General features: G+C 38.3%; 1 protein-coding gene across 1 annotated transcript in view; it reads left to right on the forward strand.

Annotated features, from left to right (window-relative positions):
• NLRX1 (NLR family member X1) overlaps positions 1 to 13796 on the forward strand; it is a 56492-nt gene extending 42696 nt beyond the window's left edge. Inside the window, exons 6-9 of the mRNA XM_053691355.1 lie at positions 1753 to 3146; positions 3710 to 3796; positions 4921 to 5172; positions 13396 to 13796. Coding sequence (XP_053547330.1) covers positions 1753 to 3146; positions 3710 to 3796; positions 4921 to 5172; positions 13396 to 13639 — 1977 coding nt within the window. The 3' untranslated portion in view covers positions 13640 to 13796. The remainder of the gene's footprint in view (positions 1 to 1752; positions 3147 to 3709; positions 3797 to 4920; positions 5173 to 13395) is intronic.
• The last annotated feature ends 411 nt before the right edge of the window (positions 13797 to 14207 follow it).

The following is a 14207-nucleotide window of genomic DNA, read 5'->3' on the forward strand; positions in this document are numbered from 1 at the left end:
GACGGGTTGAGTGGAACATGAAAGAAAATAAATAAAATATATCAAATTGAAAGAAAAGAGAACAGAATATAAAATAGTAAAGGAGGAGGAATAAAGGCAAATGTATGAGCAGTTTAGTTTTGATGCTAAATGAGTATTTTTGATGAAGGGATAGAAGAAATAAACAAGTTTCTACTGAATTAATTACCTTTTTCTTTCCTTACGTTGAGTTTTCATGGCTCACACTGATGGGGTATATTGCCTTGTGCTCACTTGAACTTAGGTAGAAATGTTCTGTAATTATTCTGTACTCTAACCCACCCTTTGTATATGCCACTGGTCTTCCTGGCAAGTTCACATACAGACCAGCAAGGACCTATTTGAAGAGAGAAAGGAAAAAATATATAATCGCCTACAGTTACTTAGGAAAATGCGAACAGGCATAATGCATACATGAAGTCTGGGTTAGTCATCACGAGATTGATTTATTGATAATTTGTGCTTAATTTCTTGATAAATCCTGTTTTCCCTCATATTCTTTACTAGTGGATCAATACAGAAGAAACCTTTATGAAAGCAGTTCTTGTCTTGAGTTGAGGTAGCATGGTCTGTAAGACCTTCCTAATAAATGCTGCTACTTACAATATAACTGGTTAAACATAGTGAGTTTGTGCAAGGATGAGTTACTGGCTGTCTTGGCAATTTCTTAAAGGGACAAAATACCCAAATGTTGAATCACTTGGACGTTGTTCAGTATATCTGTGGCATAGCTGTAAAAAGCTGACTAGAAAATATCACAGGCAGTCACTTTATTTACCTCTTTGGTTTAAGGAAGTTTACTATTAAACCTCACAAGTTTCAGTAAAATCCCATGAGATCATAGTGGAGCAAATTGTAAACTCTGCTGACTTGCTGTTGTGTGTGGTTTTTTTTGTTTTGTTTTTTTACCATGCAGTAAAAAGAGTCATGGAGATAGAAGTCATGTGATATGGTCTTGTCAGCTTTTTACAGTTATGCTGAATTACTTTGAAGTTGTTTGTTGTGTCCTTTTAACAAAAGCCTTGACCCTAGTAGGATGAGCCCCTTGCCTGAAATATGTTGATCCTTGTTTGTTGCAGTATAATGCATGCCAACTACTTGTCATGCTAGTGAATTATCAATCTCATACATTATTTAGACACCTGCAAAAAGTCAGTCTACCTACTTGACATATTATAGGGTCATGTCAAGCTTTGTAGATAGTTCATCCTTTTTGAATCTGTACAAATTAAGCATGTGCATTTGGCTCCGGATGAGTACGCATTCATCTGAATTTTGGCCCATTTGTCAGCATAACGACTAGATGAATAGGTCAGGGACCAAAATGGGCAAGTAATGAAAATTACAATGTTTGCTAATTCCTTTTGAACAAAAAAAGAAAACTACAACAGAGCTACAGCGCACTCTCCCAAATATGCAGAAGCAGAAGGGGAGCCAACTATAAAGCACAGGGCAATAGGGCATATGTGGAGGAATGAAAATCATCTAAAGACTTTTGTGAATTGCCAACCTATTCCAAGTGGGCACATGGCAATATACTCCACCAATGCAGAATATGATACCACAAGTTTGAGAGGAATAATTATAAGCAGTGTTTGTTTATGTTTCTGTGTGTATATATTGGATCTAGTATATATGGGAAAAAAAGACTAATATTGTTTACAAAGTATAACCAGTGTATTTATAGGCTTACGATTTCTATTTTTTAAGATACTGCTCCCCTTTCTCATCTAGGCCAAGGTGTTGGTTACCACCCGTCCGTCTGCTCTGAGACGCATCCCTGGTAAATACATTGGACGTTATGCAGAAATTTGTGGATTTTCAGACATGGAGCTTCAGAAGATGTATTTTCACTTGCGTTTGGGTCACAAAGATGCTGATCCTAAGGAGACTGAGAATCTGGCAGAGATGTTATTCCGCAATTTAGAACACCACAGCCAGTTGTCTGCTGCCTGTTTCCTGCCCTCATACTGCTGGCTCACCTGTGCCACTTTACACCTTTTGTACTACACCAAGCCTGGTGACTCCCCCAGAACTTTAACTGGCATTTATACCAGTTTTCTACGACTCAACTTTGCTGGAGAGGTGCTAGATATTACACATCCCTCCAAAATCTCTCTCATGCGGTATGTGGCACGCACAGTGGGTAAATTGGCATTTGAGGGCTGCCGTTCAAGACGTATGCAATTCACAGAAGCTGACCTCATACGCTGTTTCCAAGTGCAGCTGAATAGTGAGGAGGAGCTAAACCTCCTTGATGTCTTCCGTGCAGATGCTTTTCGCTTTTTTTTGACACCATCATTCCATCCAGATAAGGAGACACTCTTTACTTTTACCATACCTGCCATGCAAGAGTACCTGGCTGCATTGTATGTGGTGCTAGGAGAGAACAAAACTGCCCTTCAGCGTATTGGAAGGGAAGTATCTGATATCATAAGTAAAGCAGGGGAGGATGTTGTTGCAGTGGTCAATGTTCTATCCAAATTCCTTCCCCTCAGAGTCTTTGCTCTCTTTAACCTTTTGCGTGTTGTACCTAAGCTTTTTGGAAGAGTTAGTGGAATGAGTCGCGAAAACATTGCCCAAACAATGACTGTGGAAATGTTTAGAGAGGAGGATGCTTTCAATGATGATGTTTTAGACCAGATCAATTCCAGTATCCTGGGTATTGAAGGACCATTGCAGATGCCTAATGAAGAAGAGATGAGCAAGCAAGAGGCATTTGAATTGTTCCCCATCTTTATGGCTGGTCTGCTATCCAGACAAAACCGCATCATGTTGGACCAGTTAGGCTGCTCAATCATGAACTTGTCAGCACTGGAGATCATTCGAGCACTAAAGAAACACCTGTTGCGTAGCAGCCTGAAAAAATTACCACCATCTGAGCTCATGGACTTTCTCTTTTTCCTGTATGAATTCCAGAATGAGGAGTTCACTGCTGGGCTGGTCACCTCACTGAGATCTCTGGATATTTCTACTGTGCGAATGACTCCCCTTAAGTGCTTTGTGGTAGAAAATGTAATGGGTAACTTGGTAAAACCTCTGGAAGAGTTTAATCTAAGTTCTTGTCACCTGGATCCAGATGCCATACATACCCTAGCCCCAGTCCTGAGGAGATGCAAAAACGTCAAGTGAGGAGGTTTGGGGAATGGGTGTAGGCTCAAATGATGGCATAACAAAGCTTAAATGGTAACTTGCTTAAAAGGCAATTTCCTGATAGTCATAGTGTACTTATCTAAGGGTTCAGTCTATGCTTGGCCTAATGCTTAGTAATGATAGTGGTATGTCAGAGTAAATGTATTTTCTGGTGTCATTTGAATTCATTGCACTCTTAGACTTGGGAGGTCCTTATTTTCTCTGTTCTTTTCCCCCCGGTTAAATTGTTTTGTTTACAGATTCAGATTCTGCTCTTTTTTACATTGTCAAATCAGCTGAAAGCACAAATCTTGAATTATGTGTTCCCATTAGTTGTGCTAGGTCTCACCAGAATGGTGTATGTACAGAGAGTTACTGATGGCTGGAATATGAAAGTTTGCAACAGGCACATTAGGAGGATATTGATTTGAAATACATTGAGGTGTTGCAATAAGATCTAATATCTTAGATGGAAAGGGATTGATTTTGGGATTGTATTTAAGGGGGAGTTTTTCCTCTTATCTGAGTAGTAAACTAACTGTTTTCTGGCCTTTCACAGTTTACAGATGAACTCTCTTGGCCCAGACTCCTGCAAAGCTCTACAAGATGTCTTGTTACATCCCGACTGTGCTATTACAAATCTAAGGTGAGGGAATGAGGCAAATAGTTGGTAATCTGGGGCATTTAATAACAGTGTGGTGGGTTAAAGGGACACTGTACCCAAAATTTTTCTTTCGTGATTCAGATTGAGCATGACATTTTAAGCAACTTTCTAATTTACTCCTATTATCAAAATTTCTTCATTCTCTTGGTATCTTTATTTGAAATGCAAGAATGTAAGTTTAGATGACGGCCCACTTTTGGTGAACAACCTGGGTTGTCCTTGCTGATTGGTGGATAAATTCATCCACCAATAAAAAAAGTGCTGTCCAGAGTACTGAAACCAAAAAAAGCTTAGATGCCTTCTTTTTCAAATAATGATAGCGAGAGAACGAAGAAAAATTGATAATAGGAGTAAATTAGAAAGTTGTTTAAAATTGCATGCTCTTTCTGAATACCAAAATAAAAAAATTGGGTTCAGTGTCCCTTTAACCATGGCTTGATAAATCCAGAGAACCAGGGCTCAGCCTCCAAGATTTGTAATTCTAGCTTTTAACATTTTGGATTTTATATTTTCTTTTTCTATGTATGTATGTATGTATGTATGTATGTATGTATGTAACCCCCCTTGTCTGGCTCCTAGAAGTGGGTGTCTGGCTATGTAGTATTCTTGGCTTCTAAAAGATTAAACAAATACTTTGTTATACTTGTGTGGGACTTTGGTTAGATATTTAGGAAGATGGCGAACTGGTGTAATGTGCAAAGAGGACCTTTCCATTTGTGTGCATGTTTTGTAGAACGTGTAAAGGATTTGCATGTTCTTAGAGGGAAAGGAATGCGTATTCAGAATTATATATCTATGTACAAGAGGGAATTACAAATGGGACATTTTTAAGGTTGAGTGATTGTGTGGAAGGGTTGCATTTTAGTGTGTAGAATACATTTTTGGAATGTGTGAGGGGCTGTGTGAAAGAATTTAGTAATGGGGGAGTGGCGACTCTATCAAGTATCATAGTAAAGTGGAGGGCTATTTTAAATGCTTTAGAATTAACTTTGAGGGTGGTTTACCTGCAGATCACTATCTATTTATTTGTGCTGAAACTTTTGCAGTTTTCATATGAGAGTGCAAGTTCTGTGCTACACACTATGTGTATTTGATATCCTTCCTAGGTTATGTAATAATCCCCTGACTCCAGAGGGTGCTCGTTTAATAGCAGAAGCATTGGCAAGAAACCACTCTTTGACGCATCTCTCTCTTCTGCACACCGATGTGAGGGATGAAGGGGCAGAGTTTTTAGCACATCACCTAGGGAACAACCAACACCTTAAAGAGCTGAATCTGGCATATAATGGGATCCATGATCAGGCTGCGCTGAGACTAGGGGAAGAGGCTGCCCGTCACCCCACTCTTAGCCGAGTGCAGTGAGTAATAAATATAACTTATTAACTAATGTATTGAGTTCTACTCTGTATATCATGTTATGGCACAAGTCTACTGATTACTATCTCTCTAAAAATATTATTTTTTGTATTGTAACTTTATTTTTCTATATAGTATACAGTGTTGACCATACATGTTTGATACTTAGGGGTGTCAGGTTCCAGTATTTTAGCAATATGGACACTTAAAGAACCATTAAATACTGATAAATGCATCATCAACAATTGCATAACAAAAATATAAAACAAGCATTAGATTTTTTTTTTTCCCAACAAAATTTAAATCTCTCATCATGTGACAACCATCATCAAATCACAGACTCATATCTGTGTATACTGTGAACTCTTGTACATGCTCAGCAGGTGCCTTAGAAAGAGTGCATATAAAGAGACACTGAACAATTTAGTAATGGAAATAAACTTGAAAGCTTTCTTTTTTTTTAATATTGCATAAAAGTTTAATTTTGATTTGTGTGTCCCTTTAAATATCAATTTTTGTGTAACTCCCCAGAGAGGCACTTTTTTTTTTTATGATTTTTTTAATGGCTCAAACTTCTACATATGCTGAGGCCGTCTTATCAAAGCACTGAACCAAAGGAGAGACAAATGTAACTAGCAGTCTGCAGCAAACAGGATGTGTTTTTTTTAATTGTAAAATGATGATTTTCTGGGAAATGGGTGCAGCCTATTTTAGTGGCCTTTGCTTGCAGTGTCTTTTGGGAGGCTCAGAGTATAAAAGGACTGTAAAGCCTAAGTGAACATCCCACTTTGTCCTCACAGCGGCTACTCCCTGTTGTGTACCTTTTTTTTCACCCAGTCAATATAAATGACATCCCCTGATTTTCCTGTGTTTATCTCTGAAAACATTGTTCTTTTTCACTACTGTCAGAGCCTGTCGAGTGTCCTGCAAGATCCAGAGTGCTGACTACACAGTGACTGCTTGATCAGTGCAACATTGTATAACAAAGCTACAAGTAATGTTGCAAAACACTACTGCCATAGAGTACCTGAGCTCCTATGGGCCTACCTAGTTTTACTCTTCAATAAAAGATACCAAGAAAATTAAGCAAATTTGATAACAGAAGAAAATTGGAAAGTTTTTAAAATTGCATGCTCTATTCCGAATCATAAAAGTTAAATGTTGACTCTTACTGTCCCTTTAAAGACGTAAATGCATGAAATAATCTTCTTGAAGACAAACACCGAGATTACGAGGTTGGCGTTAGCCTTAAAAAGCAGCGTTGAGAGGTCCCAACGCTGCTTTTTACCTAACGCTGGTATTACGAGTCTGACAGGTACAGGCTCACCGCTCACTTTTCTTCCACGACTCGAGGGTACCGCAAATCCCCTTACGTCAATTGCGTATCCTATCTTTTTAATGGGATTTGCCTAACGCCGGTATTACGAGTCTTGGAAGAAGTGAGCAGTAGACCCCTCTCCTGTCAAGACTTCTACCGCATTTAAAAGTCAGTAGTTAAGAGTTTTATGGTACAACGCCGGAACATAAAACTCTTAACTAAAGTGCAAAAAAGTACACTAACACCCATAAACTACCTATTAACCCCTAAACCGAGGCCCACCCACATCGCAAACACTAAAATAAAAAAATGTAACCCCTAATCTGCCGACCGGACACATCGCCGCACCTACATTATACCTATGAACCCCTAATCTGCTGCCCCTGACATCGCCGACACCTACATTATATTTATTAACTCCTAATCTGCCGCCCCCAACGTCGCTGCCACCTACCTTCAATTATTAACCCCTAATCTGCCGACCGGACATCGCCGCCACTTTAATAAATGTATTAACCCCTAAACTGCCGCACTCTCGCCTCGCAAACACTAGTTAAATTTTATTAACCCCTAATCTGCCATCCCTAACATCGCCGACACCTACTTACATTTATTAACCCCTAATCTGCCACCCCCAACATCGTCGTTACTATATTAAAGTTATTAACCCCTAAACCTAAGTCTAAACCTAACCCTAACCCCCCCAACTTAAATATAATTTAAATTAAACGAAATACATTTAACATAATTCAATAAATTAATCCTATTTAAAACTAAATACTTACCTATAAAATAAACCCTAAGATAGCTACAATATAACTAATAGTTACATTGTAGCTAGTTTAGGATTTATATTTAATTTTACAGGCAACTTTGTATTTATTTTAACTAGGTAGAATAGTTATTAAACAGTTATTAACTATTTAATAACTACCTAGCTCAAATAAGTACAAATTTACCTGTAAAATAAATCCTAACCTAAGTTACAATTACACCTAACACTACACTACATTAAATAAATTACCTAAACTACCTACAATTAATTACAATTAAATTCAATAAACTAAATAACAGAAAAAAACAAACACTAAATTACAGAAAATAAAAAAAAGAATTACAAGAAGTTTAAACTAATTACACCTAATCTAACCCCCCTAATAAAATAGCCCCCCAAAATAAGAACATTTCCCTACCCTATACTAACTTACAAATAGCCCTTAAAAGGGCCTTTTGCGGGGCATTGCCCCAAAGTAATCAGCTCTTTTACCTGTAAAAGAAAAATACAATACCCCCCCCAACATTACAACCCACCACCCACACACCCCTACTCTAAAACCCACCCAATCCCCCCTTAAAAAAACCTAACACTACCCCATTGAAGATCTCCCTACCTTGAGCCGTCTTCACCCAGCCGGCACAAGTCTTCATCCGATGGGGCAGAAGAGGACATCCAGACCAGCAGAAGTCTTTATCCTATCCGGGCAGAAGAGGACATCTGGACCGGCAGAAGGCTTCATCCAAGCAGCATCTTCTATCTTCTTCCATCCGATGAGGAGCGACTCCATCTTGAAGACATCCGGACTAACGACGAATGGCGGTTCCTTTAAATGACGTCATCCAAGATGGCGTCCCTCGAATTCCGATTGGCTGATAGGATTCTATCAGCCAATCGGAATTAAGGTAGGAAAAATCTGATTGGTTGATTTAATCAGCCAATCGGATTGAAGTTCAATCCGATTGGCTGATTGGATCAGCCAATAGAATTGACCTTGCATTCTATTGGCTGATCCAATCAGCCAATCGGATTGAACTTCAATCCGAATGGCTGATTAAATCAACCAATCAGATTTTTCCTACCTTAATTCCGATTGGCTGATAAAATCCTATCAGCCAATCGGAATTCGAGGGACACCATCTTGGATAACGTCATTTAAAGGAACCATCATTTGTCGTTAGTCCGTCATGCTGGAAGGATGCTCCGCGCCGGCTGTCTTCAAGATGGAGTCGCTCCTCGTCGGATGGAAGAAGATAGAAGAAGCTGCTTGGATGAAGCCTTCTGCCGGTCCGGATTGTCCTCTTCTGCCCCATCGGATGAAGACTTCTGCCCGGATCGGATGACCACTTGTGCCCGCTGGGTGAAGACAGCTCAAGGCAGGGAGATCTTCAATGGGGTAGTGTTAGTTTTTTTAAGGGGTGGATTGGGTGGGTTTTAGAGTAGGGTGTGTGGGTGGTGGTTGTAATGTTGGGGGGGGTATTATAAAAAAAAATGTTTACAGGTAAAAGAGCTGATTATTTTGGGGCAATAGCCCGCAAAAGGCCCTTTTAAGGGCTATTTGTAATTTAGTATAGGGTAGGGGCATTGTATTATTTTTTTTATTTTATTAGGGGGCTTAGATTAGGTCTAATTAGTTTAAACTTCTTGTAATTTTTTTTTCACTGTAATTTTGTGTTTTGTTTTTTTCGTAATTTAGGTTTATTGAATTTAATTGTAGGGAGTTTAGGTAATTAGTTTAATGATAGTATAGTGTTAGGTGTAATTGTAACTTAGGTTAGGATTTATTTTACAGGTAATTTTGTACAGGTGGCCCTCGTTTTACAACGGTTCAATTTACACTGTTTCAGAATAACAACCTATTTTTCCAGTCATGTGACTGCTATTGAAAAGCATTGAGAAGCAGTGCATTTGTTAAAATAGCCAGTAGGGGGGAGCTGTCCGCTTGTGTTGCAGCAAAGCCAAGCAAGCTGAAATTAATCAGTTTAAACCAGACCTGAGCTATCGAGCAGATTTCAAAGGAACAAGATCTTCCTGTCTATAAAATCAGTCCAGATTGGAATGCATAGAAAGAACTGTTTGCAAAAAATTCAAGTGAAGTCTGTGTTGTGTGATTATTTATTAGGTTTATAATTGCTGTTTAGCAAATGTTTTTGTTCATTTAACTTAGTTTAATTATATATTTCTGTGTTGTGGATTATTTTATTAGGTTTATAATGCTGGTTTAGCATTTAAAGTCTTCATTTTAAAGCTTTAAAAATAATGTATTAGATGTTACTTATGACAATTTTGAGAGGGGGCCTGGAACCTATCTCCCTCACTTCCCATTGACTTACATTATAAACTGGGTTTCAATTTACAACGGTTTCGATTTACAACCATTCCTTCTGGAACCTAACCCCAGCGTAAACTGAGGGCTACCTGTACTTATTTTAGCTAGGTAGTTATTAAATAGTTAATAACTATTTAATAACTATTGTACCTAGTTAAAATAAATACAAAGTTGCCTGTAAAATAAAAATAAATCATAAGCTAGCTACAATGTAACTATTAGTTATATTGTAGCTATCTTATGGTTTATTTTATATAAGTATTTAGTTTTCAATAGGAATAATTTATTTAATTGTAGTTATTTTATTTAGATTTATTTAAATTATATTTAAGTTAGGGGGTGTTAGGGTTAGACTTAGGTTTAGGGGGTTAATAACTTTATTATAGTGGCAGCGACGTTGGCGGGCAGCAGATTAGGGGTTAATTAATTTAATATATTTGCGGCGACGTTGGGGGGCAGATTAGGGGTTAATTAATTTAATATAGTTGTGGCGACGTTGGGGGGGGGGGGCAGATTAGGGGTTTATAAGTATAATGTAGGTGGCGGCGATGTCCGGAGCGGCAGATTAGGGGTTAATAGTATAATGCAGGTGGCGACGATGTCGGGGGGCAGCAGATTAGGGGTTAATAAGTGTAAGATTAGGGGTGTTTAGACTCGGGGTTCATGTTAGGGTGTTAGGTGCAGACATATTTTTTTATTTCCCCATAGGAAACAATGGGGCTGCGTTAGGAGCTGAACGCTGCTTTTTTGCAGGTGTTAGGTTTTTTTTCAGCCAGCTCAGCCCCATTGTTTTCCTATGGGGAAATCGTGCACGAGCATGTTTAGCCAGCTTACCGCTACCGTAAGCAACGCTGGTATTGAGGTGAGATGTGGAGCTAAAGTTTGCTCTACGCTCACCTTTTTGCGGCTAACGCCAGGTTTAAAAAAACCTGTAATACCAGCGTTGGCTTAAGGTAGCGTTAGAAAAAAAGCCTCGTTAGCAACGCACCCCTGTTAACGCCAAACTCGTAATCTCGCCGATTTTAAATAAACCGATGAATTATCTTGATATAAACAGTACAATGTGCTGATGCCTACCCCAGCAGTTAAGGGGTTAAGATGCATATACCTAGAAACTTATTTTTATATTTAAAGTATATTCTTCTTCTAAGGTTAATTATAGAACACACATTTAACAAATGTACTATGTTCAGCTAACCATGACTGTCCTCCCTTCCTCTATATTATTTAATCTATGCCTAGCACAGCAAACAGCCTTCCTCATAGAGTTCAAATCACATAACGCCTGCTTGTTTAAGCTAACCTTCATTCTGATGACAATGAATGAGCTTGATAGGGAGAAAAACTACTGAATATTTATCAGAATTTATTTATATAGACAGTTTAATTTTTCATCATGAATTTATTTAACCTATTATGTTTAGGGTGAATGGAAAAATGTTGTGATTATGTTGACTGTTTTATTAAAAAAAAAAAGTTGAATACACAGGGAGCTACAATTCTCTGTATGTATACACAAAACTTATTTGCGTAGTTCTCATGTTCTTCTTTGTTGAAGAGATATCTAGATAGGTAGCATGCACCTGTCTGGAGAAGTGATAGGTGAATGTTTTGCAACATTTGTAAACTAAAACTAATTTTAAACACGTTTGGTTCATCCGGATCAAATTTCGAATGTTTGTGCAACATTCTAACATTCATTTAATGTAATAGTATTGCCAATGTTTTTCTCTTAATGTAATATTTGAATTATGCAAGTTTTGAAATTGATACATTGAATCTATATATTTGTATCTATTATATATCAATTTACTAACTTCACTTCCGTATGAACTATTGAACTTCTGAATAGTATTTTTTTAAATCGAATGTTACATTCAAAATTTATATGTGGATATGCCATCTAATTATGAACATTCAAAAAAACGGAAATAACATTTGATTACTACATTTTAAAGCGATTTTTTATTCTTTACAATAATTACACATTCATCACATTTGCCCATCCCTAGTCTGGAACACTACATGACAGGAAATAGTGGCTCTTGCTAATGCAGAACATTGTTGCAAAACTTCTGCTGTATAGTGCTGCAGACATGTGCCCACCCCTGAAATTACCTTCCTTACTTTTTAAACAAAGGATAACAAGAAAACAAAGAACATTGGATAATTGAAGTTAATTGGCAAGTTGTTTAAAATTGTGTGTTCGGTCTGAATCTTGAAAGAAACTATTTGGGTTTTATGTCCCTTTTAAAGTTCTTATGTAAATTAAATATTTTCATTAACTTAGGTGTACCTGCTCCTCTTTTACACAGATGAGACAGGCCGTGCCATAGGGAACAGGAGAGAGGGGACGGGCCAGCAGAGGCAAATTCACCACTATGCCAAATAAATTGCAAACATTAACAGTACCTCTGCACTAAACTAAGCCTACCCTCCAAATATGGCCCCATGATGTGAAACCCCCCCACAAGTTTTTATATTTTACATTGATCTGCCAGTCATATTTCAAACATGTTGCTTCTCAGATGTCAATGCAGATGCAAAGGTATTGTGGCATACGCACACTGCAATGTTTACTACTAGTGACCGATTTAAAGGGGGCATGCTAGGATGGAGTATGACTGTATGAGGTTGGATGGGGGAGTGAAGGGGGCCCTTAACCTCCCCCTCTCCCCCCCGGTGGGCCTCATGGTTAGTCTGCCCTGTCTCCAAATAGAGGAACAGATAAGAGGTGTCCAAATCACAAACAAAACAATCTTTATAAAAACTACAATAATAATATATTACATAAAATGCAATACAGAGCAGAATTACTCACAACCCATGGGTGTCCTTTTCATTTGACTTGATACAGTGGGGATCTGGCTAAGCAGCCTACTCCAGTTTTTCCTTGGCAACCTCTCTTTAGTGGTTGACCCATCTTTTGTTGGGAGGGGGAAACTACTCTGTCCAGCGGCTTTGTTAGTTGCTTTATTGCTTAGAAACATTTTAAGTTAGGAGTGGACTGGGCTGGGGGGGCAGGGTGGCAACTGCCCACAAGTGCCATGCTCCATTGTTTCCCTTTGTGATTGGTTCCTATACTTTGGAGCTGGCTGTCATACTGCACATCACTTGGTGTGCTCCCACAGCTTTCCCAGGAATAAACAAAGTAAATATATAAAGGTTTATTAACCGATAGACGGCAATAGTTTAACATTTAAATCCACAACCCTGTATTACATGAGATTCAGTTGAATAAAAATGTATCAAATCTCAGGGCTGCAGCACCTGAATAAAAAAATGCTAGTAAAAAAATAAAAATTAAATAACACAATAGTCACAGCCCATATAAGAGGGGGACCAATTCCAAAGAAAAAGCATCAAAACAAGTAGTATATAAACAATAAGTGTAAATCTATAGAATAATCTATATATATATATATCTTTTCATAAAGAAACCGTGCTGGGTCTACTCTGTCTAGTTGGATTTCTAAGTCAAGAGCTGCAGGACTCTAACAGTTCACGAGCCCCTATAAGATATATTGAGCAGTGGCTGTAACTATTGTCTGTGTATGTGTATATTATATATATAATATATATATATATATATATGTGTTACCCAGGGTAGGCACCCTAATGTGACATGCTAGTAAACACCCTGAGTATTGCTTTGGTGAGGGGTAGAAACAAAAAAGTATGATGCCACGCAGACAGTAACCACATTTTCCATAATAAGACAGGGATAGTTGTTTGTGCCTTTTTTATTTCATCATACAAATTATGTTCCATCTCTCTCCCACTTGTTTTTTTTCCTTCCACAGTCTTTACTTTAATGAACTGTCAGATGAAGGCCTCCGCTCCCTCCAATCTCTAGGTGGTGTCAGAGTGTTGGTTTCTCTCACGGAGGGGACAGATCCTCCCGCCATTGGCCTTGATTCTTCGGGAACTTCGAACCCAATGCTGGTGGCTGGGATCATGCCAAGATTAGTGCCCATCTCACACTGTTACTTCCGAGACCTGCAAAGTAGCCGGGCACTCACTGGGAAACATGCTACGGAAAATTAGACTCCTGCGTGTAGAAAGAAAAGTCAAAAGCATGCTGGGTCGTATTCAGAAGGGAGAGCTCTGATTCTAGTTGTGTGTGCGCCACACTGTATATTATTGGGGAATGATCCAGGGACCGAGTGTGTGATTGCATGCAAGTGCGCAGCTGTTAATTTACTATTACTAGCAAACACAAACCTTCTTACACTCTCACTCTTAGACACTCAAATATGGGCTTATTTCCATTAACCCCCCACTTAAAACATATGTGAACATGCCACCAAAAGTTATAAAGTCACTGTATGTATCTATGGGTGTGTTTATGTTGTCTCCCTGCAAAAATAAATATTCATCTGCAACTGGTTCTTTGTTAACACAATGAACAACATGGGCTGCTCCTACAAAAACTGTTCAGCAGAAAAATGTATCAGGCTTTAAAGTCTCTCTTCCACTGAGATCTGCACTAATAAGGAAGCTCTTGTGTTTTTAATGGACCATATTACATAATCAACAAGATGCACTAATAAAGATGCAAATAGTCCTGAATTTTAAATGAGTAGTAGATTTATTTTCTGATAGGACTTCAAAG

This window comes from Bombina bombina, chromosome 8 (assembly GCF_027579735.1).
Source record: "Bombina bombina isolate aBomBom1 chromosome 8, aBomBom1.pri, whole genome shotgun sequence".
In the NCBI taxonomy this organism is placed as follows: Eukaryota; Metazoa; Chordata; class Amphibia; order Anura; family Bombinatoridae; genus Bombina; species Bombina bombina.